This window comes from Panthera tigris, chromosome B3, assembly GCF_018350195.1.
Source record: "Panthera tigris isolate Pti1 chromosome B3, P.tigris_Pti1_mat1.1, whole genome shotgun sequence".
Taxonomy (NCBI): Eukaryota; Metazoa; Chordata; class Mammalia; order Carnivora; family Felidae; genus Panthera; species Panthera tigris.
In genome coordinates, this window is record NC_056665.1 from 34,071,156 (window position 1) to 34,097,547 (window position 26,392).

At 46.4% G+C, this 26,392-nt stretch overlaps 1 protein-coding gene across 1 annotated transcript in view; it reads right to left on the reverse strand.

The window, feature by feature from the left end:
• The window catches only part of THSD4 (thrombospondin type 1 domain containing 4), a 542,149-nt gene that overhangs the window by 20,357 nt on the left and 495,400 nt on the right, over positions 1 to 26,392 (reverse strand). The window contains exons 8-13 of the mRNA XM_042988485.1: positions 18,326 to 18,501; positions 15,840 to 15,936; positions 11,354 to 11,626; positions 4,930 to 5,059; positions 3,667 to 3,871; positions 2,904 to 3,077 (exon numbers count right to left, since the gene is read on the reverse strand). Of these exons, the coding sequence (XP_042844419.1) occupies positions 2,904 to 3,077; positions 3,667 to 3,871; positions 4,930 to 5,059; positions 11,354 to 11,626; positions 15,840 to 15,936; positions 18,326 to 18,501 (1,055 nt within the window). The remainder of the gene's footprint in view (positions 1 to 2,903; positions 3,078 to 3,666; positions 3,872 to 4,929; positions 5,060 to 11,353; positions 11,627 to 15,839; positions 15,937 to 18,325; positions 18,502 to 26,392) is intronic.

A 26,392-nucleotide genomic window follows, 5' to 3' on the forward strand; every position in this document is an offset into this window, starting at 1 on the left:
GTTGCAAAAAAAATTGCCTGGTTGAGACTACAGCTTAACAGGGTTGATTGTGAGACCAAGCCACTACTCACATGTGAAAGACTGCCACCAGCTGGTCATTCCTGGGGTCTGACCCTTTTTGTGAGGCTAAGTCGTGACTCAAAAGCCCACTCAAGGTCCCAGTCTCATCTAGGTCATGGTTTCGAATATGTTATCCCTTAATGCTCATTCAGCAACGTTACCAATGAGGAAACTGAGGGTCAGAGAGCGGCTTGCTCAAGGTATAATGAGAAATAAGCCCTTGGGGGAAGTGATGCCACAGCCAGTGCACTTTCCCTAAAGCCAACTGCACCCCCTTCCCACTCATGCACAAACATTCAGGAATAATGACACATTCTAGGGGTAGATAAACCAAATTTCTTACAACACAGCGCTAAACTCACATGGCTTAAAACGTCTTTCCAAAAAAGAACAAAAAAGTTCTCTTAACAGAAGAATGAAGTGGTCACCCCTTCCTCCATTTAGAATTTTAAGGCACGAGTTAGATCCATCAAGTACTTATGTTAAAATGGAAAGTAAATTTACATTAGAGGGAAATTTACAAGTCTTTTTTGGAAGGGAAATAAAGAATAGGGGTCGATTCAGTTATAGTAGACAGACAATAGCTGAGTCTAATTAAAAGTCATGCTTTAAAGGTTTCTAATGCCATCAACATGTTTATAATTAATACATACGTGAAAAAAGAAGGCTACCAAATTATACATATGTAGTATTATGATTTGTATCTTTCAAATATGAATGAGTACAAAAGAGATATGTATAAAGGGTGCCTGGGTGGCTCAGTTGGTTAAGCTTCTGACTCTTGATTTCAGTTCAGGTCACGATCTCACGACTGTGAGACTGAGCCCTGTGTCGGGCTCCATGCTGAGCGTGGAACCTGCTTAAGATTCTCTCTCTCTCTCTCTCTCTCTCTCTCTCAAAAAAGAAAATTCTCTCTCTTTTCCCCTCTCCCCTGCTTGCATCTTCTTTCTCTCTCTCTCTCTCTGAAAAAAAAAAGCTATGTATGTAAAGTATGTTATGAATAGGAAAAAGCTTGACAGTAGCTTTTTTTTAAGCTTACAAATCTTAAATTATTATCTGCTAGTGAAGAGATTATTGGTATACTTTTCTGATTTTTTTCATATTTTTTTATAATAGTATATGTTACTGTATGACCAGAAAAAGTGAATATTATTTTTTGTCCATAACTACATTAGCTCTTTAATTGGAAATACATATTATTTTTTTAAAGTTTATTTATTTTTGAGAGAGAGAGAGAGCCCCCATGTGTGAGCGGGGGAGGGGCAGAGAGAGAGAGGGAGAGAGAGAATCCCAAGCAGGCTCCACACTGTCCATGAAGAGCCCAACATGGGGCTCGATCCCACAAGCCTTGAGATCATGGCTTGAGGTGAAATCAAGAGTCAGATGCTCCACTGACTGAGCCACCCAGATGCCCTGGAAATCCGTATAATTTAAGTGAAAAACTCTGTGAGAGAAAATGTTTGCAAATGCACATTAAAAAAGCAGAAAATGGCATTTTTACTATTTTATTAAGTGGAGGTAAGTTATTAAGTGTGTAGTCATATAAGAACTTTGATTAAGGGGCGCCTGGGTGGTGCTCTCTCTTTCTCTCTCTCAAAACAAATAAGTGAACACTAAAAAAGAATGATGATTAAATATTTTAGATTAAATATTTGAAATGCATTAGAAACTCAGTTGTCTTGCATTGCCTATCTTTGCATATAGCATTAACTACATTGTTTTCTGTAAATAATTTTCTTTGCATTCTAGAATAATGACTGATCAAGACGAAGCATTTGCTGAGAAAATAATTTCAGCTATTTTAGCCTTTACACAAGCATTCTGAAACTTTCGTTTGCTCTAGGGAATGTGAACCTTCAGAAAAATTTCTAAGTTTCTAGTCTGTTTGGACATATAAGTCATTGGATATTCATAGAAGAACTTATTACCTTGAGCACTGCATATTCTTCATGAGGTTACATGCAATGGATTAAGGATTAAAAGGGTTTAAGTGCTCCAGACTTCAAGCTATTTTGTTCCTTTGTTTCATAACTTAAATTGGTATCATAAATTCTGTTTGTATCATAAACTTTTGTATTATAGGACACCGATATTTTAGCTGAAGGTTTTATGTATATTCGACAAAAATTATTTTCATCTAATGTTATTAAAAAATTTTTTTTTCAAGTTTATTTATTTATTTTGAGAGAGACAGAGACAACGTGAGTAGGGGAGGGGCAGAGAGAGAGGAAGAGAGAGAGAGAGACAGAAACCCAAGCAGGCTCCTAGCTGTCAGTGCACAGCCGGATGTGGGGCTTGAACTCATGAAACTGAGATCATGACCTGAGCTGAAACTGAGTCAGATGCTTAACCGACTGAGCCACCCAGGTGCCCCCATCCAACGTTATTTTAAAGTCTTCCCTACAGAAAAATGAAAGCCCAGCGTCATTCTTTTTATTCATCTGCTTGTGCACTAAGTTTGCCCAGTTTACTCTGAACACAAATGAGTTCTGGGATGGCTAGAAATCCAATACTAAACTCACTAATATTCATTGGGGTGCAAAGGAGAACTAATATCCTTTCACACCCACTGCTCCCTCTTGGAGCCCCTCGGTCTTCCTATAAGGATGGAAAGCCCGCGAGAGGTCGTCTCTGGGCCTTTTCCCCAAAGTCAGAAATTACCCTCGTAATTTTTAGTAATCCTAGTAATTTCTAGTAAGTCTAGTAACTTGTAGTAAGTCTCGTGGTTTCTAGTAAGTCTGGTAATTTCTCGCGGGCGATTTGTCTTGGTGGTGTTGGGGCGCCCGGTAACACGTGGACCCTGGGCCCGGCTCCAGAACCCAGTGTGCGGCCGCCATGCTCACCCTTTCGCCCCACTCGGTGAGGAACCAGCTCTTCGCGCAGGGCCCCATGTCGCAATTCTCAATGTCGTTGGGCCGCAGCTTCATGTTGCACTCCTCATCATCAACCACGTCCCCGATGTTGCTCACACACTTCACGTCTCGAGTCCTCTGTCCCACCCCGCAGGGCACTGAGCACTAAAACACAGCAAGATCACGTCAGTGGAATGGGCCTCTCTAGCTGTGGTGCCCCCATCCTGGTCACCTGCCACCTGAGCAGGGGACCCACTGTGTGGTTGAGTTCCTCTTTCCTCCTCCCCCGCCACGCAGTGCTGTCCGAGGGGAGGGGGATCCCAGCCCTGAACACTTCACAAGTTTTTTTCTCTAAGACCTTCTCGGATGTCCTGCCTACTCTGCTGCTCTGGGCCTCAGTTCTGTCATCTGTAAAACGGTGGTGCAAGACGGGAAGGACCTGGCTTCTCAGGACACGCGAGAGTGATGAGACGTGTATGCACGTGACTCGCGTGGGTTCACCCTTCAGGTTGGCCGTGGGTGGCTGGAACACTCTCCCAAGCCATCGGTCTATTCTGTGGGTTGCACAAAAGTCCTTCCGGAAGCACTCGGAGGGGTTCCCTCCAGGAGACCTTAGGGCTGTCCTGATAGGTCTGGGGTGGGGGCGGGGCGGTGGGGTGGGGGTGGGGAGGCAGTGAGCGCTGCGGGGCGGGGGTGGGGGGGGGTGGGGGTGGGGGGGGAGCTCTGGAGCGGCGCCCCGCCCTGCCCCGCGTACCGAGGTCCAGTCTGTCCGGATCTGCCACTCGCTGCAGATCTTGAGCTGGCAGGTGCTGGTGGTCTCGGGCTTCTCCAGGTGCTGGCAGCGGTAGGGCTGCACCGTCAGGCTGCGGTTGGCATACACCTGGCGGCACAGAACCTGGCGATGCTGCATGCCCAGGCCGCAGGTCTTGCTGCACTCGGACCACTCTCCGATGTCCCAGCTAGCTCCGGAATGACAGAGAGCGACAGGGACGGGTCAGCGTCGGTCCGCAGGAAGACAGCCAGACCCCGCCCGAGCCAGCCTGCACGGAACCGTCAGAATCCTTCCGGGTGAGGCTCGTCCTAGAGCATTCTTAATGGTCGGCCCAAGGGCCATCGGACTCCGTAAAGGAAAGTAACCCACTTTGGAACTTAGAAATCTTATTCCAGTATTCCTTTTTTTTTTTTTCTTTCTAGTTACTTGTCAGTTTCACAATCCTCTCCTGTCCCCCTGCTTTGTCATTCAGTTAAATAAGACATGGGGCGGGGTGCCTGGGTGGCTCAGTCCGTTAAGCAGCCGACTTTGGCTCAGGTCATGATCTCATGGTTGGTGAGTTCCAGCCCTGAGTCGGGTTCTGTGCTGACAGCTCAGAGCCTGGAGCCTGTTTCAGATTCTGTGTCTCCCTCTCTCTCTCTGACCCTCCCCCATTCATGCTCTGTCTCTCTCTGTCTCAAAAGTAAATAAACGTTAAAAAAATTTAAAATAAATAAATAAATAAATAAATAAATAAGACATGGGCGCATGCTCATTACCTATGAGAATGTATCTGTTACTTTGAAGATTATGTTTGGACCCTTCTTAGGGCCCTTCCCCCATCCTTCTGCAAGTGTCCTATTTATCATTCAATAGCCAGTCCCGACCTCTCCTGAGACTCTTTACCCGACTCCTCCTGGCTGGTGTCTTTGTGACTCGCCTTATTCTGTGTACACAGCTCACCTACCACACTGACCACGCTGGACTGTAATTCTCTGCTTCCCTGTCTCCTTTCCTCGCCAGGCTAAAACGTAATTGCTCCTAATCACCAAAGGCTGGCTGGTCAGGGCTGCAAGTTAACTGTGTGCATCCCGAGACAGGTGCGCGTGTTGAACAGACTGCAGCTTATGCACAGACCAAGTCTCATGTTCCTACATCAGATGTACACAGATTTAAAAACCGGATTGTATCTGCGACTGAGGTCCTATGCACGAGCAAGCAGAAGTGACCCGACAAAAGGCCACCTGCACCGAGAGGCCATCTTACAAGGCTGGGCAAGGGAAGATGTTGCAGGGTTCCTCCTCAGGGGTCGGCTTCATGCTGGAGTCACAGTAGCTCTCGGGAACCTCTTCGTGGGTGTTTCTGTGTACACAGCGAAAAATCGGGAACTGCGATCCTGCAAACACAAGAAGAACTTCTGAGGGACCGTCCCGCACACTTGACTGGTGGAGATGCCCAGAGATACCCAGGTACCGATGAAGAGAGGCCACAGAAACGGAACAATCCATACACACACACACGGGCCACCAGGCACTGTGGGTGCAAAGAAGGGTAGGAATAGTCACTGCCCTCGGAGAGCTTACGATCTCTTTGCGGACATGGCTGCTAGAGGCAGGCAAAAATAGTTTTCGTAACAGTTCAAGATAGCACTAGGCAGGAGAGAGATTGTGAGTACTAGCAATAACCGTTTGCAGGTTTTCTGGAGACATCACAGAGAAAGGGTCCCAGAAGCCCCAGCTGGATCCTAGAGAACGGTTGGGTTTGGGCAGCTGTGTGCACATGTGTCTTGGAGGGAGGGGGCCGTCCAGGCAGCTGAACGTGTGCCTGTATGATGAAGAGGCAGGCTGAAGCATAGAAGTAGGAAGATTTAAGACAGGCTAGAGGAGCAGCTGGCTTCCCCTTTGTAAAGCATCTCACACATTCCCCGAATAAAGTACTGATCCAATGGTATTTTTAGGTATTTGAGTGGATGTCTGCTTCCCATGAGACAGTGAGCTTCTCAGAGACAGAACTCATTCTTGTCCATCCCTGTAATCCCAGTACCTAGCAGAATAACAGCTGCTCAATAAAAATGCTGAATGGCTACTTACCAGAGATCTAATATTTGTTTTTATTACTTTGCTACAAAAAATCATACTAACTTCCTTGGGGTTTTTGTTGTTGTTGTTGTTGTTGTTGTTTTGTTTTAAACACTTTTTTAAAAAAGTTTTTATTTATTTTGAGAGAGAGAGAGAGAGAAGGGGAGAGGCAGAGAGAGAGAATTCCAAGTGGGATCTGCACTGTCACTGAGGAGCCAGACTCAGGGCTCAGAGTCACAAACCGTGAGATCATGACCCGAGCTGCAACTAAGAGCCAGACGCTCAACCGACTGAGCCACCCAGACGCCCCTGTTGTTTTGTGTTAAATACACAGTTGAGTTTCACTGGCTTCATGTGGATAAATCTGTCTTGGAGAGAAAGTCAGAATTTGTTAAGTGACATCTGTCGCTTTCAAAAAAAGCCCTTTCAATTCTGCCTTCCTCTCTCTGCTGCTCCCTGGTGGCAGCTCTGGAGTATTACTAGTGAAGGTGTACAAAGAGAAATGTCATCAGGCCAAACAACGGTCTGAAAAATAAGATGCTTCTTCACAAATAATTGCCTGTCCCCGCAGCCAAACCCCAGTCGAGGCCACTACACAATTCCTGCTGGGCATAACACTATCACTTATTCTACAGCTCTGTCTTAGCTCTGTTGCTAACTGGCCAGGCGTTCAGAGTTGCTGAACTTCCAACTTGCTACAATTTAATTGAAACTGGAGGGATAACTTTTAACATAAAGGTCACAGTATTTCATCAGCCGTGAAAAGTGTGTCAATGCTTGTTTCAGCTGATCTTGTGTGATGACCGAGCCAGAGGGAAGTTCTCCTAAGAAACTCGACAGTTTGTAAGACAGTTCTGAATCTGAAATGGTCATGTGTTTCAAAACCACTCTGCTAGTAAAAATTTCTAATGCGGCTATTCCTTGAGACCATTATTTAAAGTCATGTCTCAATTGAGTATAATTGTTAGCTGAGTAAAAAAGCAATACTGACTTTTCCCTTAAATTAATTTAATTAATAGGAAGCAAACAATTTTTGTGGAATTGAGTTTTGTCTAGTGACATACCTGCTTCCTTTAAGAAGAGATTTTTAATTAAATTCAACGAACATGAAGCACATCGTGCTCACTTCACAAAGATGAATAAGATTCCATTCACGCCTTGCAGGGTATCCATTTGGGACCCAGCTATTAAGGGATTAAGTAAAAATCTTATTATTTATCCCTTCGGACCATGTGGGTCTAACTTTTCTGCTAGCAAGTTTGTGAACTGGAAAGCAAAAGTAACTATTCCAACCACACGGCACACAAATGAGGGGGCAATTTAATATCTTCAGCTAGAAGGATGCAGGTAACCATAGGAATGCTCTGTGCCTCGGAGAGATGGGTTCTGCTTAGGGCTGTTAGCACATGGCCACTGCCTGCCTCCCCCAACCCCTTACGGCCTTTACAGAGCGCTTGTCCACCATGCAGCTCCCGTGTGCAGTCGAGGACATGGGTTCAGAGGCTCTCTCTCTGATGGTGAGAAGGCACCAGAGCTCTAGTGACTCCAGTGACCACAACGGTTTCTTTCTTTGTTGATCTCCGCAGAGAGGGGGACTGTCACTCAAAATGGCACCTGGCCATCTCTTCACTGTACAGCATGCCATTCAATTATGCCTCTAATTGGTGGCAAGCGAGAATGGGGTGGTGAGGTCAGGTGCTGGCTGGGCTTCAGGCAGCAGGGAAAATCTGGGACTGTTTTAGTTGGGTTTTGTGTTGTGTGTGTTGATCGAAACAGGACTCCGTTATCCTGGAGGAGGGGAAGGTGCCGCAGGTAATCCAAAATGAGTAACTGAGGCAAGTCAGTGAATTCAGGGGACAGTATATAGAGGCCGGTGAGGCACTGTGGAGAGAGGGACAAAATACGGAGCAAGGAAAAAATTAAATCACCCTAGTCGTGGTACCCTAGGAATCAACGGGGCCAAGCCAAAATTTTGACCAGAGGTCTGGGCAAAATGCTGGATGGAGTACAAGCCATCTGGGATGCTCAGGGCGGGGCCCCTCTCTGTGATGGTGATATCGTGATGCTGAAAGCATTTCTCCAAAAGGGAGTTTTCACACGAGACGTATGGAAACGTGTGGTCTGGTGAGCTCCACCAGGACTGGAGGAGGTCTGTGTAGGGACAAGTGGTGAGGTTGCAGGGGGCGTGGATTTGTGTTGTGCGTAAAAGAGCTGGGCGGCACCAGTAGGCTCAGAAGGTCCTGGTCCCGGCACATCTGTCACTACTGCTGAGCAAAACACTGCCGCATCCACGCTGCCTCGTCTGTCCTGCAGGTGTGGCCACTGCTGCCGGGAGCAAACCTTCCAGGGAGCCAAGGAGGGGCACCCCCGGCTGCTGCCATTTGTCACGAGGGAGAGCAAAGGGGCTGCGAGTACAAGTTGCGGGGGTGGGGGACAGTACATCTCTGCTCTTGTTTGATTTCCGAGGCACGTCTTCCGTGTCTCTTTGACTGGACAAGCCGTGCTGTTTATCAGGGTAAAGAAGAGAATGCACACGTCATCCCGGGCATCCGAGGGGCAGATGACGTGTGTATATGTGTGTGTGGGTCCACAATGCAAAAGAGAAAGACTCTATTAAGGACGTTAAACAAGATAATATGGAAATCTAGAGAAAAAGATTCTTCAGTTTCGAATACATAAATCCACGCTCTTTCAGCTACGGATAAAACACAAGTAAGGCAACACTAGCCTTGCGTATCTAAGATATAATGACGATGTAAAAGCCACTCTTACACGCTTTCTAAAAGCTGTCTACACCCCATTTGAGATGTGGTGACAATATATTCGTTAATTCAAGAATCACCTGAGGGGTGCCCCGTGCGTGCTTGGTACGATCCCAGGTGCAGGCAACGCAAAGTGTGTGTACACGCGGGGGGACCGCTAGGCCACACGGAGCTGGGACAAAAATGTGTCCCGAATTGTCGGGAGGTCCCATGGAATAAGTGGGACCTTGCAGAATTGGGAAGGGCTTCCCAGAGGAGATGTATCTGTGCCAAATCAGCAAGTGTAAACAGTTTGCTGGCTCCATACCAGAGAATAATAAGGGAGGCAGATTTTTTATCTCAGTGCGGATCACACAGACTGGGGTTGGCTGGGGGGAAGATAACCAGAATCTTTGGAGATGGGGTCCCTCCATCATGCCTGGTACAGAGCAGATAAGAGACCTGTTGAATGACCACCAGGATAAGTGGCATCTATTCAGTGAACACAGGACTGTGTGAGCAGCATGAAGGGGCAGCTGGCAAATGGCACAGCTATGTCCTTATCCTATTAAGTCCCCAAGGCAAAACCGAAAGGTCTCTGGACAAGGCTACATCGCACGCTCCTGGAAAGGCTGGGCCAGGCGATCTTTACGGACATGAAAGGGAAGAGAATCTCCCATACATGCCATCCTTGATATAAAACCACATGACAACAAGTTTTATTTTTATAACTTTCCCTCGTTTTTACCTAGCACAAATGTAAGCAGTTCCTCTAGTGGGCACCACACCACTAACTACAGAGTATTTGGTAAGAACACACTTGGACCCTGAGTTCCTACGTCACCTGCATTTTTGTACCGCTCACCTCTTCAGTTTCATGGATGGGTCCTCACTAAAGTGGTTTTGGCCTTAATGTGTAATCATCTCTAGCTTTCTGCCTCTGTTAAGACACATTCTAGAGGCATTTCATTTTTCCTCGCAGAGCTTGAAAAAGAGGTTAGCCCGGCGAATCTCCAGTCCATGTTCTTTGCACATCAACTAAGTAAAAGCACGATAAAACCTGCACAATACCAGCCCCATAAATCAGTTCTCTGGTTGTCGGTCATCATGGGACTGGTGGGGTTCCAGGCGGGAGGGGCTCCGGCTCCCGTGAAGAACACCCAAATCCCATTCTCAAAAGCCACTAAGCCAACGTGCTTGGGAAAAAGATAAAGGCTTTGAGGCGGTGGCGAAAGGCTTTTCCATGCACAAATTCTGTCAAAGTTTCCGGATTTTGTGCCTTCAGGTACAAGCCTCTTGAAGAAAAGAAAAGAAAAAATGTCCCCAAACCAATATTGTCAGTGTGCCACAGTTTCCTGTCCGCAGAAACTTTCTGAGATACAGCCTCCCGGTTTCTGTGGTAACCTCCCCTCAAAGCACAGCTCTTCCAGGGTCACCAATAGGACTTCATTACAAACAGAAGGCTATTACTATGCATTTGGTATCCCTGCATCACAGTTCCTGGATGGTCACAGGCAAATCCTTGCCCTGGGGATCTAGGCCACCTTGAAACTGGGAAACAGCATCCATTTCCAACCAGGTGCCACAGGTTTGAGAAGGGGTTTCTGGACACTACATTCCACATCTACCTTAGCTTTGGGGCTTTCCAGGAAACAGGGCCGTGGATCGCCTTCACAGTTCAGACCGAGATTGATACTGACCCGCTCGCACACAGCCACGCTTTGTTTTGAGCCTATCACGACCAGCTTTACGTAAATTTCACCTGCACACCATCCACTCTTCTCCCCAGTCCTGTAACTCTTCTCTTTTCTTTGGTTTAGGGAGATGCCCCGGGTGCCCTCTGGTGTGCGGTCTCCCTTCCTGCAAGGAGTCCACAGAGCTGGCGACATTGGGCTGCAGGCTTGTCCCTGGGGTCTCAGCAGACGGGGTCGGGATAACGGGATGATACAGGATGAGGATTTTACAGAAAGGAGAGAGCTGTGAGTGCTGGTGAGCCTGAAAGCCAGCTAACGCCTCAAGCCCAGTCAGCATGCTTTTTTCTGGAATCTCGGATGTGAGAATGAGTTTTGTCTGGTATTTGTGTGACCTTACGCTTTGTGAGCACATTCTGTGGCCATTAATGAGTGTGGCATGCAGGAGAGGGTTAACTCAGGGTGCTCAGACCCTGCACACTCTAAAGAAAGGCCCATCTTCAGGACCGGCCCCTTGAGCCCGTGGAATATCCGGCTGACAGGGATGTTTCTCTATGTCTTGGGACCACGCTGTATCAGTGTGACAAGAGAGTTTATGCCAACAATGCGATTCGGGTGAGTGCCTGTTTTTCTGTGCCTGAGGTCTCGGGCCATGTCCTGTCTCTCAGTTTGACTTCTGGGTGCCAATGTCGGTAACGTGGGGGCTACGTGCCTATGCGACTGAGCCACAATAAGCCCCCTGTACACCAAAGCTCGAGGGGCTTCCCTGGTTGGCATTACTTGGCTCCTGCGGTCACCCCTCATTGCTGGGAGAATTCAGTGCATCCATATGCAACTGTCTTGGGATGGGACACCTGGAAGCTGGCCCCTGGTTTCTCCTGGACCTGGCCACACGCGCGTTTTCCCTCTGATGATGCCCGTCTGTATCTTCTCACTGTGAAAGTTGCAAGCATGGCAGCTTCTCTGAGTCTTGCATGTCCTTCTCGGGGATCATCAGGCTTGGGGGGGGGGGTCCTCGGGAGCCTCAACACAACGTCACACCAGTGACCAATCCCCCAGTCAGGCTCAAGGAGGGGAGGGTTTGCCGCGTGCCTCGAGCCCAGCTACGCGTTCCTCACCGGGTGGCGGGGGAGGGGGGCAGGGATCTGCGGACACCCTCCCAGCCCACACTCGAGCTCACCTTTCCCACAACTCGTTGAGCATTCTGTGGTCCCGAGCTGCTTCCAGTTGTGGTCCCGGCTTCGCCGTGGGGACTGCGGTGCCGCCGGCACCAAATCGTCCGGTCGATGGGGAGAAAATCCATCGGGATGCCTGACTGGGAAGGCCTGCGCTGATCCTGAGGTGAATACTTCAGGCGCCCCACCATCTCCTTCCTTCTCCTCGGTCCTCTCTTTCTCTTCTCGCTCCTCCTGGCTCCTCCCATCCGTTACCAGCTGGCCGTTGAAGGGCTCCCCTAGGAGAGGCAGGTGCACACACAGAAGAGAGATCGGTCTGGACACTGAGTCCCACGGAGGAGATCCCTTCAACATTAGAAATTATGCAGAATACCACCGTTTCCAATTCACAACACATGTGTTTAAAACATGCAGATGCTCATTTCCCTAATATCCAAACCATTATTAAAAGCGAATAAGAGAAAGACGGATGTCTCAGGAGGAGAAGCAGGCAAGGGCCAGGAAGAGGCAAGTCACGTAAAAAGAAATGCAAAGAGCCAAAAGTCACACAACAACGCTCAACTTCACTCATAGTTAAAGAACCACATGCGAAAACAAAAACCACCACCACAACGTTATTAGCCTGACAGTAAGTATCAGAAACTTTGGAGACCCTAAATTCCTAAACCCCACATGGAAAGTACAGGGAAATACACCAGAGAAGGGGAGGGTAGATAGACACAAATTTTTGGAGGGCAATTTGGTCACATCCACCCTCGTTTTACACGCACGTGCCTCCTGACCTAGTGATTCAGTTTCTAGGACATTCATCGTGCAAATATTCCCATTCTTTTGCATAAAGCTGCATGTACAACCATGGCTAGTAAAGCGTTATTTGAAATAGCCAAACAGTGGAGTGGATTTAAATGTCCACCAGGGTCCTGGTTAAAAACCATCATGCTACAACCATAAATGGATGCTAGGTTACTTTTTTTTTTTTTTAAGAATGGAACAAAAGAAATGGAGAAAATATATGTTGTGATATGGAAAGATGACCGATCTGTTGTTTGACGAGAGGAAAAAGCACGGCAGAGTTTAGCCTGCAAACACATACACGCCGAGGTGTGGCCGGACACCTCCGGAGATTAAATCTGCTTTCTGCCCCTTGTGTCTGTTCCTCCTCCTCTCCCAGTCCAAGTGGCCAAGCCCTTAGGTTTTCTGGCCTCGGAGTTTTGCAGGAGAGAGAGTACAAGCTGCTGAAAGTCAACAGCTCTTCCTTCCTGAGTGAAAGCCTGAGTTCTCAGGAAGGATAAGGAGGCCCAGATACCCAGCCCGTTGAGGGAAAAGAGGAAAAGAAAGGAGGGAAAGGTGGAGAGCAGTTTTTGAGAGACACAGGCAGAGGGAGAAGTATTTCCAAGGCGAGGAGAGGGTGGAGTCAGGGGGCTGGGGCTTCCTGAGCACTGCAGACCTTACTCATGGTGATCTTCACTCCTATCAGGGGTGTGTGGGGGGCCCCCATATTGACTGAGATCGAACTTTCTACAAGTTTCAAATAGGTTTGCAGTTGAGGTGAGATCTCAGTTAGACTTCTGGAAAAGCCCAGCATGCAATGTCCCTTGTACACTTGGATTGCAGGCAAAGGTTCCAAGTGGCTGTAAGCGTGTTTCTATGTGCACAGGAAAGGGCTGAATCACACCAAGTTGTAAAGAGATATTCCCTCTTGGGATGGGGTGGGAGGGATGAGGTCGGGGCATATTACCTTTTCTTTTTTTTCATAGACATTATTCTTTTTTTTAGAGCAGTTTTAGGGTCACAGCAAAATTAAGTGGAAAGGTTCCATATCCTCCCTGGCCCCACACACGCACAGCCTCCCCCATCAACATCCTGCACCAGAATAGGACAGCTGTTGCCATCCACGAACCTGCATCGACACACCATTATCACCCAAAGCCCATGGTTTACATCACGGCTCAGTCTGGTGATGTACAATTTATGGGTTTCGACAAATGTGTAATGCTATGTACCCACCATTACGGTAGCATTGAGAATAGTGTCACTGCCCTCAAAATCTTCTGTCTGCCTATTCGTCCCTCCCTCCCCCTTTGCCCCTGGGAACCTGTTTAACGTCCTCATAGTTTTGCCTTTTTCAGAATGTCGTATGGTTGGAATCATGCAGCGTGGAGGCTTTTCAGATCGACTTCTTTCACTTTAATAATGCGCACTGACCTTTCTTCCATGTCTTTTCATGGCTTGACAGCTCATTTCTTTTTGTGCTGAATAACATTCCACTGTCTGGAGGTACCAGACAGCTTATTCATCCATTCACCTAACGAAGGATATCTTGGTTGCTTCCAAGTTTGGCCAGTTATGGAACACTTGTATCTTACTTTATATATTTCTATTTTGACCGAATATTGTTCAAGTTCGATACAAACTAAGGAGGCAGATCCCAGAGTTACTGTAGAATCCAGTTAAAACTTAGGGCTCTCCCACCCTTCACCCATATTTCTTATTTAGTTGGCTACTTAAAATATTTTGTGGCTTAAATTATATGCAGTTTAAATCAACAGAATCAAGACTAGTCATCCCGCTATAAGTGAGACTAAAATGTTACCAGACAAAAACATTTTAAAATCATTTGCGTACCTCGCATACACTGGGCACCGTGCCGGGATGGATACCTGATATTCAATCCTTTTCCACTGCCTGTCGCCTCCAAAAAAATCCTGGGAGTGTAGGGTTTTTTCCCTCACCATTTTGTAGACTGGGGATGTGCTCAGAGAGTTCCTGACTTGTCTGAAGCAAGCCAGCAGAAACCAGCAGAGCTGAATTCGAGTTCATGGAGGGTAAAGCCGAATCCCAGAATGCTCCTCCTCACCAACTTTCTACAACTGACTCCTTCTGGGCCTGCCTGTCCCAGGTCATCAATCCCATGCTACCGATCAGCTGAGACTCATCAGGCTTGTTATCAGTCATCATCACCTTATATGATTTCAAGTAGTCTGTCCAATTGCCTTATCGATCAGCATCAGACCTCAGTAACCTCAATATTCTGCCATCTGCACTTGGTTTCTCAGACTATGTATCGTTCCTGCTGTGCTGATTTGCTGTTTGGACAACACGGGCACCCCATAGGCTGGGCACACACCCTGTTGTCTCCATGCAGCCAGGTGGTTTCTGCCTGACCTGTGACAATCAGATAACCCGGTTATCCATCTGGTGGGCTGGAGAAGGATGGTGGGCCGGGCCTCCCGTGCCCTCACTTCCCAGGACAGTTGTCAGACCAGGTAACTCAAAGAAGCATAACAGTTACATAGTCACACAGGCTGGCCTGAGGTCCCTGTGGGACCTGGGCAAATAAGTCAATCTAAGCTTCCATTTCCTTACTTTTAAAATGAGGCTAATAATAGCGCCTTCCTCTGAGCACTATTGTGATAATTTGATGAGTTAATCTGTGTGAAGGGCTCAGCAGTATCTGGCACAGAGCAAAGACTCAGTGTGTGGGTGATGATACCATTAATATTTATGCAGACCTTCCTGTTCAAAAGATGGAAAAGAAAGTCTCCGTTTGGGTGGTGGGCTCCATTATCATTTGGTAAAGAAATATCTGTGGAGTCAGAAGGCTGCCTGCTGTGTCTATCAGCAAAGCCTACGGGAAAGAGGTAGACAGCTAGGCGTGAACTCATTATTCTTTTCTTATAAGTCAAAGCAGTGTTGACGGAAGCAAAGGGGACCAAGAGAAAAGGCATGAAGTAGACAGAATAATGGCCCTCTGAAGATGTTTGCATCCTAATCCCTGGAACCTGTGAATATGTTACCATATATGGTAAAAGGGACTTTGCAGATGTGAGGAAGTTAAAGATTTGGGGATGGAGACTTGTCTTGGATTGTCTGGATGGGCCCGATGTCATCATCTGCATGCTCACGAGCAAGAGGCAGGAGGACGAGAGTCAGAGACAGAGATGTGATGACGGAAAAATGGGGTCGGAGCCCAAGATCCGAAGGTGCTACTCAGCTGGCTTTGGAGATGCGGGAAGGGGCCCGGAAGCAAGGAGTTCAGGAGGCCTCTTGAAGTGGAAAGGGCAGGGCGACAGAGCCCCCTAGGGCCTCCCATAGGAGCATGGCCCACCGACACCTCGGTTCCCGCCCAGCAAGACCCGTTTTGGACAGATTCTGACCTCCTGAACCGTATGATAGCAAATTTGTGTGGTTCTGAGTCACTAAGTTTGCGAAAATTTGTTAGGGCAGCTGTAGGAACCTAATACGAGGTGCTTCCAAATCTCGAACTGGAAAGATAGATTCAGGATGTCCACCTCATTTTTGAATCAAGTGAATGAGACACGCTCATCAGCAAAGGCTCAGACAAATAGTAAAGCATTCTCTGATATCAAGTGCTTGCCCATGGGTTTTCTCCATGTTGACTGAGAGACACAAGGGAGATGCACAGGAAGAGACAGGGGGGCTTTAGAAGGAAATAGCAGGTATGCTTGGCAGAAACACAAGAGATTTTACCTGGTCTCCTGTGAGGAGGCACCTGGGGGCTGATGGCGTTGGTCCCCATGATGACGTACTCATAGTGGACTCCCGGATTAGGCTGCTGGTGTATCATCTGACAACACAAAGGTCAATGTCACCGCACTGTCACACACACCTTGCCTGTGGGCCAAGTTTCCGTGGTATAAATGGCACTATCTATTAATGAGTGGGTTGATTCAGATCTGATCATATTAGTGAACCTGTGGCAGATTAAATGAAAGCTCTTCCTGGATTGTTTTTTGTTCTTTGCTTTTGAAGAATGAAGAACTTGGAAGAAAACTAGGGGGAAAGTCAAGATTTTATACATTCCACACAGGAAGATGGGACCGATGGTAGCAGAACCTTTCTGTTGGCTCTCAACCATCTTATACCATAGCTTAGATTGTGCTCAGTGCTCTCAAAATAGCCCAGACAGCCATGTCTATGCTACCGGGGAACACATTTGAACACTAGGTGGCGAGAGAAAATCATGCAAAGAAGAGCCAGCCGCCTTGGGCAGAGCCAGCCTGGCATCCCTGAGGTCCCTTCAAAGAACCCTATCTGGCCATGAGGCTGGCTCAGGAAAGGTCTGCCCCACCCTCTCCCTCGTTCACCTCTGGATCTCATCCCCTCTCATCCAAGGAAAGCTCCAGAGCCACAGAGAGATGTGGGGGTGGGGGGTGGTCAGGAAAACAGGTGTAAGGGAAGTAAGTCTCCCTGGTTCCTGTTCTCTCAGGAACCAATGACAAAAGCAGGATATCAAGCAGGAAGCAGCAGAAGTCAGGAATTAAACACTGTCTCGGACAAAAACCACAAAATCAATCAGCAGGCCTTTGCAGAAAAAATCCCTCCCTATTGGCTTTGGAACACAGAGTCCTTTGTGCCTATGGCCTTCCTGGCGAGGGGCAGGGCGCTGGGCTAAATGGAGCAGCAGAATGGGAATCCTCAGTGTAAATACAAGCCAGGCAAGGAGACACTGTCCCTACTGCTTTATAAAGGGGCTCTCCTGTTGGCCAGTTGTATACCCTAGAGCAAGTCCCATGGTCTCACGGTTTTTGATTTCTTCATCTGGAGCAAGAGGTTAGAATCACAACTGTCTCTTGGAATCTTTAAGCCACAAGCGTCTCCGAGTCACTCCTGCATGGTGGGACCTGTTTTGTTCATGAGAGTGTCCATTCTGCCCGCCATCATCCCTTACCTTCTTCCTACATGTGAAAAGGGGCCTCCATTCTACAATCACCCGTGGGAAGGCAGACATAGGACCACTGACCTCCCTACACCCAGGAACCATGGTGGTGAGCACAGAGCCCCAAGGGGGGAAGTGGGGTGACCTCTGTTTCCCACCATCTACCCCTAATTCTCTCGTTTCTCTTTCCACATAATTTAACAGTGGGTCTGAGGCTGGAAACCCTCCCTGCCTCCCCCATGCCTCTTCTGCACGAGCATTCTGCCAGTGCAAACCCTGTCCCATTTATGAAATTATTGTTGGCCACCGAATCCCAGACCACCCACACCGGGCCTTTAACAATCTGGGTTTTTACCCCTGATGCCATTGGAAACTTACCCAGAGTCCAACAACCAACTGGACAGTCTTAAAAAAAAATATTCAAAATTAACTATAACAAGGCTTCTTTTATAGTTTCTAGTCTATGAGCCACTAGGCCCAACAGGAATGAACATGTAACTGTACAGCTGGAGAACGAATATTTATAGAATTGTAAGCGCAAATAGCATGTAGATTAGCATGGCTTTAGAGATGGGAAGACAGTACAGGTCTGTGGCTGAGCTCGTCTTTATCAAAACCTGATTTGAGTTTTATGTCTTGTCACCTTTTTGATTTCCTGAGAGTTTTAAGAAGACTGGATTTTAGTGGTTTCTTTGAAAAATAAGGACCGTTTTATATTCTTGGGCAACCTAATAATTTAGTTTCTTGTAAAATAAATCCCGAATTGTGTCTTCTGTAAGGCAAGGAACTTGTAGTAAACGTCTGTATTGTTCCTTCAAGCTTTATTGCACATCGTCTGGAGTACTCTGCAGTTCTCGTTTCTTCCTTTGCTTTCATAGAATTTGAAGAGGGCTGGGAACTTGAGCGGTCTTGTCTTGCCTTGGGCATTTGCTTTCTTTTGCCATAAAAAGAAAACATGCCAAATTAGCATTAGGAAAAAAGTGCCGGGAGCGGAGCCAATGCTCATGAAATAAAGGGTATGTTTTGCCTCTGATTTGGTTCAACAAGTAAAAATGGTTTTAGGGGGTCAATAAACTCTGAGGGTAATAAGCATCTGGCAGAGTTTAAGGTTTCTATGAGCTAGGTACATTCGGAGGTGAATGGTGGAGGTGAACGCCAAGCATTTAGGCACCTCAAAGGCTCAGCTCAAATGGTTTTATTGAGCACAGGCAATGATCTGTTGCTTATTTGCGCTCAGGGTGGGACTTAGAAGAAGCAAGATGCAAAATTCAAACAGTCCAGAAACATCCAAACTCACATAGACATCCAAGATCTCATTAGTGGGGCCTTCGGCCAAAAAGGATTCTCCAGCGGTGCTCGAAATCTCATTTGGACGCTTGTAGGTGAACATGGTCCCTCCACCTTCGTATTTTCCTGGCCGGTCAATTGCCCAGTTCCCGTTGATGATGGAGCGGCCAGAACGACTTCGCAAAGCTGTCAAGAAAAACGAGATGATTCCTCGGGTAAGGGCAGGGTATGCACAAGAAAGTGAAGTGACCCCACGTCAAGTGTTCCATTAGGACCCACTATGTGCTAGGCACTGATCTAGGCCCTGAGGGAAGTGAGGCATCTAGATCACATCCCTTCGGGTTTCTTCAACTTCTTGGTTCACTTCTTCAACCCATTCAATGCCTTCCACCCCTTGAACTTAGGATAGAAAAGAGGGGCAAGAGTAGTCAGGAGAGAAGAATGTGGAAATAGAGAGGGGGGTGGGGAAAGTTAGAGGAAGAAGAGAAAAGGACGGGAAGGGAAACCGTAGTATATCCCATTATCTAGGTGAGAGGTTGCACATTGGCAGCCCGTGAGCTGATTTTGGCCCACAGATAGGCTTAGTTTGGCCGTCATAGTGTTTTGTTTTGTTTTGAAATAATTGAACCCAAATTCAATTTGGGTTCTGTAGCTTCTAGCTTCTCTTGTAAAACAAGAAGACATGTTACCATTGGCTCTACGATCTGTCATGGCAGGAACCAGCTGGAGCTGAGGAGGACCGCCTGTTAGATGGGGTTTGTGTGCTCTGCTTTGTCCTAACCCCCCACTCCCTAATACTCCTCCACACTGAGGCTGAGTCTCAGTGTACTGTCCATTTATTGATGGCTATGGGTTATTTATTCCATTTATGATCATGCCTGCATTGTTATTTGTCTTACGGAAATAGAAACTTGCTTATAATTCTTTCTACTTGTGTGTCTACTAAAAGTGACAAAACTAAAGATAGGTCAAGAGGGTCACACGATTCTCTCCTACCTGATCACCTTCATTCATTTGTATGACCTTCCTGACTTCTGTGGGCTTTTGAGGCTGGGAGCCATGCTGACCCTCCCACATACACGGTTAAAATTAATCCTCATGACACAGCTAAGCAGGCGCATGTCCCTGTCAGAGCGTTGATCAGGGATGGGAGGGAACTTGTTCAAGTTGGCGAAGGTGAGAAGTGACAAAACTGTGTCTGTGCTCAGGAGGGGAGGTAAGAGAGGAGAAGAGCGGCAAGGAACAAGGTGCTTGTGTTTATGAGAGGACAAAGGACAGCATGTGAGAGCTCACTTTCCTCCCTTAGGGCATCTGACACCATGAAACTCAGAAGCCAATGGTGGATTGGGTTGAAAGGAGACCCCGTGGTAAGTGTCATATACACAGCGGGCTTGTGATGGTCACTGGATCTCTGACCCTCACTTTCACAGGCTTACTAAATTTAATTTTGTACAATGTATTATGGAAAAATTTATATAGAAACAAAAGCAGTGAGAACAGTATAATAAACCGTATACCCATCACCCAGCGTCAATAATTATCAACTCATGGCTTATCCTGTTTCCCTCTGCAAATCCCGGACCCCCTTTATCCTTATATTTTTCAGGAGGTGTCTCGAAAATATAAGGACTCTTTGCTTCTTTTTTTTTTTTAATTTTTTTTTTAACATTTATTTATTTTTGAGACAGAGAGACACAGAGCATGAACGGGGGAGGATCAGAGAGAGGGAGACACAGAATCTGAAACAGGCTCCAGGCTCTGAGCTGTCAGCACAGAGCCCGACACGGGGCTCGAACTCACGGACCGCGAGATCATGACCTGAGCCGAAGTCGGCTGCTTAACCGACTGAGCCATCCAGGCGCCCCAAGGACTCTTTGCTTCTTAAACACATTTTCAGCAGCGTTTCTACAGTGGGTCTCTGGGGTCCAGCAGAGTCAGGCTGCTCCAAGGGGTGGCAGAACCTCCTGTTTAGAGGTGGGTATACCCCCATTCTCCCCACCCGGCAGACTCCATCCCCGGTTGGCTGGTTGCCATGGCTACAGGGAGACCACACCTGTGGAACACCGAATACCAAATTATAAAATCAATTCAGCTTACTGAGTGGCAAAGAAGGTCAAGAGTAGAGACTAAGGAAGAATAAGTTTAGAGCTGTTTTCTCTCAAAAACCACACTTGAGAGTGGTCCATATTGCCTCTCCATTTCCTCACTTGCCATTCACTTCTCAACATCTCCAACCTGACTCCTGCCCCCACTATGCCACTGAAACAATTATAATTAATGTCACCAGGACCTCCATGTTGCTAAATCCAATGGGCATGCTCTAGGCCTCCCCTTGCTAGATGTCTCAGCAGCATTTGGTCCTACTGGCCCCTCCATCCTATTGGAAACATTCTTGGTCTGGGACACCACACTCAGCTTGCTGTCCTCCGGCTCTTAGGCTGCTCATCTGTTCTTTCATTTCTGTCTCATCTTTCTCTACTCAGCTACTGAATATTAGCATTCCTTGAGGATTAAGAGTAGACCTGATTTGGGTGCCATACTTTCATGGGCAAGTACACCAATGCCATGGCTTTAATTACGCTGGCTTCCAAATTTCTGTTCCCAATCCAGACTTCTTTCTCTAACTGCCTACTTGACAGCTGCCCTCAGACATCTGAACTCGCCCTTGACCTCTTCCAGCATTTTCTCTGTCAGTAAGTGGTACTACCATCTGCTTCATTAGAAATGGAGGAATTATCCTGGACAACTCTCCCTTCCTTCTCTCCTGTATCCAATCCATCATCAAATTATACTTGACCTCCTCCATATTTCTTGAACCCATCTACTTCTCTCCATGTCCGCTGCCATTATCCAGGGCAAGACTACCACCAGATCTCATCCAGACTAACTCAAAACCTTCTAATTGGTCTACCTAATTTCCCTTCTTCTCAGCCAGAGTAATCTCTTCAGAATGCAGATCGGACCATCAACTATGGCTCAACATCCTTCAACGGCTTTCTATTTCTGTCAAGGAAGAAGCCCTTAATCCTTAATGGGTGACGTGGTCCACGGTGATGTGGTCTAGCCTCACTGTGCACCGCTTTTATTCTTCTCTCTGTGCTCTGCTCCCTGGCCTTCTTTTAGCTCATCTAATACCTCATGTTCCCTCCACAATCTGTTCCTTCTTCTAGAAGTGTTTCTCTGAACCCCAAATCCAATTTGTTCTTTAGATGTCAGCTCTTCCCCAACCCCCAGTCAGGTCTGTCTTTTCTTTCACATGTTCTACGAGATGCGAAAGCCTCTCATCCAAGGCACTTAACTCTGTACATACATCCATTCAGAGTCTGACTGGACTAACGTTTGTCTCCCGGAACACTGCCGGCTCCAAAAGGTGTTTCCTCACTGTTACAGGTCTAGCGATCAGCAGAGAGCTTACCACCTAGTAGGAATTCATATTTGCTCAAGGCAAAGCTGGATAGCAGAGAAAAGCACCAGCTCAAAAGAAAGATAGGCAAGGAATGATCAACAGGCAATTTAAAGAAAACCAAGTCCCGATATTTCATAAGCAAATGAAAAGCTGCTCTGCCTTACTTATAATTTAAGAAATGCAAGTCAAAACCACGATGGGATATTCTTGACCCACCAGAATGGCAAATGTTTGAAAACCTTTACTATTGCCGGAATTGGCAGGTGTGCGAGTAAGCAGGCATCCATAACATTGTTGGTGGGAATGTAAGCCAACTCAACCATAGTGGAGGGCAGTTTGGTTACATTGCTAAAACTTTAAGTGCCTACACACTTGACCCAAGAATTGTACTTGCAGGAAACTACTTTGAGGGATATACTTTTATAAGGACACACAAGCGTTTGTAACAAGGATATTCTCTGCAGATTTTTTTAAATAGAGAAAACCCCCAAACAACCTAAATACCTCAATCCTCAGTAGAGGATTATTTACATAATTTGTCATACTGAATGTCCACGCAGTGGGATGCTAGGTGACCGTAAAAACGAGATAGGTCTGTGTGTGTGGGTATGAGAACTCCGTGATAAATTTTTATTTAAACTTTTTAAATGTTTGTTTTATTTTTGAGAGACAGACAGAGCATGAGTGGGGGAGGGCCAGAGAGAGAGGGAGATGCAGACTCTGAAGCAGGCTCCAGGCTTTGAGCTGTCAGCAAAGTGGGGCTCGAACTCATGAACTATGAGGTCATGACCTCAGCTGAAGTTGAATGCTTAACTGACCGAGCCATCCGTTTTGTTTAAATGAAACAAAATGCAACATAGTGTGTTTGGTATGATCTCATTTGTATACACTTTTAAATAAAGGCATATACATAAAACACATACGCCCATGCATAAAGCTTTTCAGAGAAAGTCATAAAACTGTTAACATTTGGGGACAGGAACAAGGGTTTAGGTTGGGATGGGAGATGAGAAGGGAAACATTTATTTCCCATTTTATATCTTTTTATTGCCATTTAGAATTTGTTTTACCATATGTGTATATTACCTTCTTTAAAGCTTCAACATTTTTCAGTTAATTTAAGGGACATGGTACAAGCAGAAATACTCCCGAGGGATATACACATTTTCCCCCTTTTTACTGGTTCTTCTTAAAATCTCATTCAGAGCATCCAAAGCTCAGAACTGATGTAGGTTCTGGCTAAGGTTTTATTGCTCTTAATGGCAATATCGTAGAAGAGGTTGTTATCTGGAAACCAAAAAGTCCATTAAAAAAACCATCTGAAATACCGCGTAGGAGGGAACTGTGAGGGTTTCCCAGGAACTAAAACATGGGGACCCCAAATCTTTTTACCATCTACTACTGTTACCCCTGCCCCTGCTCTCCGGGTTTAGGTGAATCTTTCACCATATAATAGCAAAGCATTAAAAAAAGCCATGTGAGGTTTTTAGCAGACATGGGCCTGATTCCATATGCCCACAGGTTAGCTTCTGAAACGGCTCCAGAACTAGTCCCACCTGGGCTTGCATATTGAAAGCAGCTGCACCCACAATTTACGTGCCTGTAAGCAGTTCCAGGGCTGCGTAATGGTGTCCAGAACTACCCCACAAAAAGGTGCAGGTGACTCATGGCTCTTGCTAGCGGGTGTGTTCACGGAAGGTCAAGCTTTGGCGAAGCTTGTCACAACTGTGTCAATAAGAGGAAACCTCCACTCTCGTTTGACATATGCCTTTCGTTCATTTTAGCTGCCAACTCTGGGCATCTACGTCTGGCCTAAACTATCTGCACCAACAAAGCCCTTCTCCAAGATTCACATAGGAATCGCTTATAGAACTAAGCCCTGCTTCTCAGGCACCTTATCCCACAATCTTAACGCCTGCTGCCGCCGGGCCGAAATGCCAGGCCCCGCGTCCAAACAAGAAAGGTGGCCTCCTGACAGCCAACAGATCACTGCGAGCTTGTTGTGTTTCTCCCTTTGGGAAATGAGAACGGAGTTCCTCCTAACAAAATTCCAAGCTTCTCGATGTTTCGGAAGTTCTAAGAAGCTGTCTGGGAAGTGGCAGACCAGGAGCAAGGACGAAAGGGTCAGACATCACTGGCCGCCTTGTGATGCCAGCTGGAGGTCTGCGGCCCTGCCATCGTCGCCCCAGTCTATGGGCTTCCACGGAAGCTCACGTGTGGGCACAAACCCAAGTGAGTCTCAGAATATGCTCACTCATCTGGATATCCTGAAAACGGAACACACCTACTCACCTCGCACTACCTCCTTGGAGGGGCCAGTTACATCCTGAGTGTAGGGTTCCTTCTACGATAAATTCAGCCACCAATCCTAACAGTATCAGCAGTACTTTGTGTGCTGTATCCTAATGGAATTAGCAGTTTCTCTGGTGACTTTGTCACCAATAGGAATCACCTATATATTCACAGGACATTACAGATGTTACAGGTAGTCTGAAATATTGTTTAAAAACCTATCACTATCCTGCAACAACAGTGATGATTAGACTCCCCGTGAGATCTCCTATCTTAAAGACACACATGCTGCTAAAAATTATTAAGAAGCAAATCTTTTTCTAAAAATATTTTGATAATTATATTTCAGTGCAACTGGTTTCCGCTGTACTCTTCTGTATCTTATTTTATGGATTTAAAATCAGTGGTCTGAGAGGGGATCTGAGAAGGGAGTCCACGGCACAAAGAATTGAAGACCTTCTGGTCTAATGATTTATGGTTTTCAAAACAGAAAGGAATTCACGTAATACCAAAGCCAGTTGCATAAGGCAAACAGGACACATAGTACCTTTGTTACACAGAAGAGGAAAGAGGCTCAGAGAGATTAAGTTGCTTGCTCAAAGTCATAGATTATTAGTGGAGTTCAGGACTTGAGCTTTGATGCTCTGATTTCATATTCTTTCCATTCTACCAGTAGTTCTCAAAGTGTGGTCCTTGGACCAGCAGCACCAGCACCCCCTTGGAAGCTGGTTAGAGGTGTAGCTTCAGACTGGCTGAACCCCAGGCTCTGGGGTGGGGTCCAGCATATGGGTTTCACAAGCCCTCCAGGTGGTTGTGGTATATTGAAAGTTGGAAAACCACCCTTACTTTATTATATTTTAATTTTTATTATAACCATCTCTTACTTTCGAGTCCTGATCAACAGGGAAAGCTTCTCGATCAAGGCAGGAATGGTTTCATGTCTCATATCTGGCTTTGCCTGGACAACAGGGCAGACGCTGAGAACAGGGAGGACAAAGGGCTAGTCTGGAGGTTGTGGCTGTATTCCACCCTACCAGTGAAGCTGTCACCACGACACCCGCCCTCCCCGTCTGTGGGCATTTAGGATTCCCAGCGCCAACCTTTCCAGGGATTTCGTTATCATTAATTGATCCTAGAGGGCACCTAGATTCATGTGACTTTATTTACAAGGCATACGCCATGACGGGTTTGAGCGATGAGTGGCCCTGGGTGGGGTATGGTGTAAAACAGAGTCCAATTCAGCTCAACAATCAAAAATTATCTCAAGACACCAGATAAGCCCACATACTGTGTTGTTAAATCCTAGGATGCACAATTCTCCCCATTCTTACATTATGGACATGGCATGTGTCTTACAACAGAAGAGCAGTAGCTGCCAGGCAGATGATTAAGCTCTGATGTAGTCGTCATTTCTTGAACACATGTGAGATTTGTTTGATTAATTCATTTCAGTTGAGCGAATTTCCAGCAACCCAACTGGTAGCTGTACCAATTTTTTTTAAAAATTAGGATATAATTCATACAGCAAAGTATTTAAATTCTATGTTTATAGCCTGATGACTTCTTATCTTGGTATTACAACTGTGTTACTACAACCCAAATAAAGATATAGACCATTCCAGACCCCCATAAGGCTCCCTCCTGCTCCCTCAAAGTCATTACTCTGTCCCCACAAGCCTCCAGGGTTATCACTACTCTGCCCTCTAGCACCAATAATTTTGCTCGTTTTTGTATTTTGAGTAAATGGAATACTATTCTTTTGTGCTGGACATCTTTTACTTAACTTCATGTCCATGAGATTCATCCAAACTGCTGCATTTATCAGTAGTTCATTCGTTTCCACAGCAACTTAGTATTATATGAATATGCCACAATTTATTTGCTTTTTCCATTATTGACTGGTCTGGGGGTTGTTTCTAGTTTTTGGCTCTTATAGGTAAAGCTGCTATAGACATTTGTGTATGCTTTTGCTGGATATAAGTCCTCATTTCTGTTGGGAGATGTCCCCAGAAGTAGAATTTCTGGATCACGGGCACATGTATGTTTAATTATAGTTTGTACTGCCAAACATTTTTCCAAAGTGAGTACCCCGGAGTTGCTGTTGGAAGCCAGGGATCTCGTTGTGGAAAAGGAGACATAGATATGGAATGGGAGAAGGCCAGACAGAACACTGTGGGATGGATTTGACTTTGAGATAGTGTAAATTCATGATCTTGAAATTATGTACGTGCATGTTTATATGTACTTGTGTGTGCACACATTTTTATGTGTGTGTATGCATCTGGACATATACATGCATATACCTCCTGGCTCTGTCTGTCAAGAAGGCTAAGAGGCAGAAACATGGGGCACCTGGTGGTTCAGTCAGTTAAGTGTCCA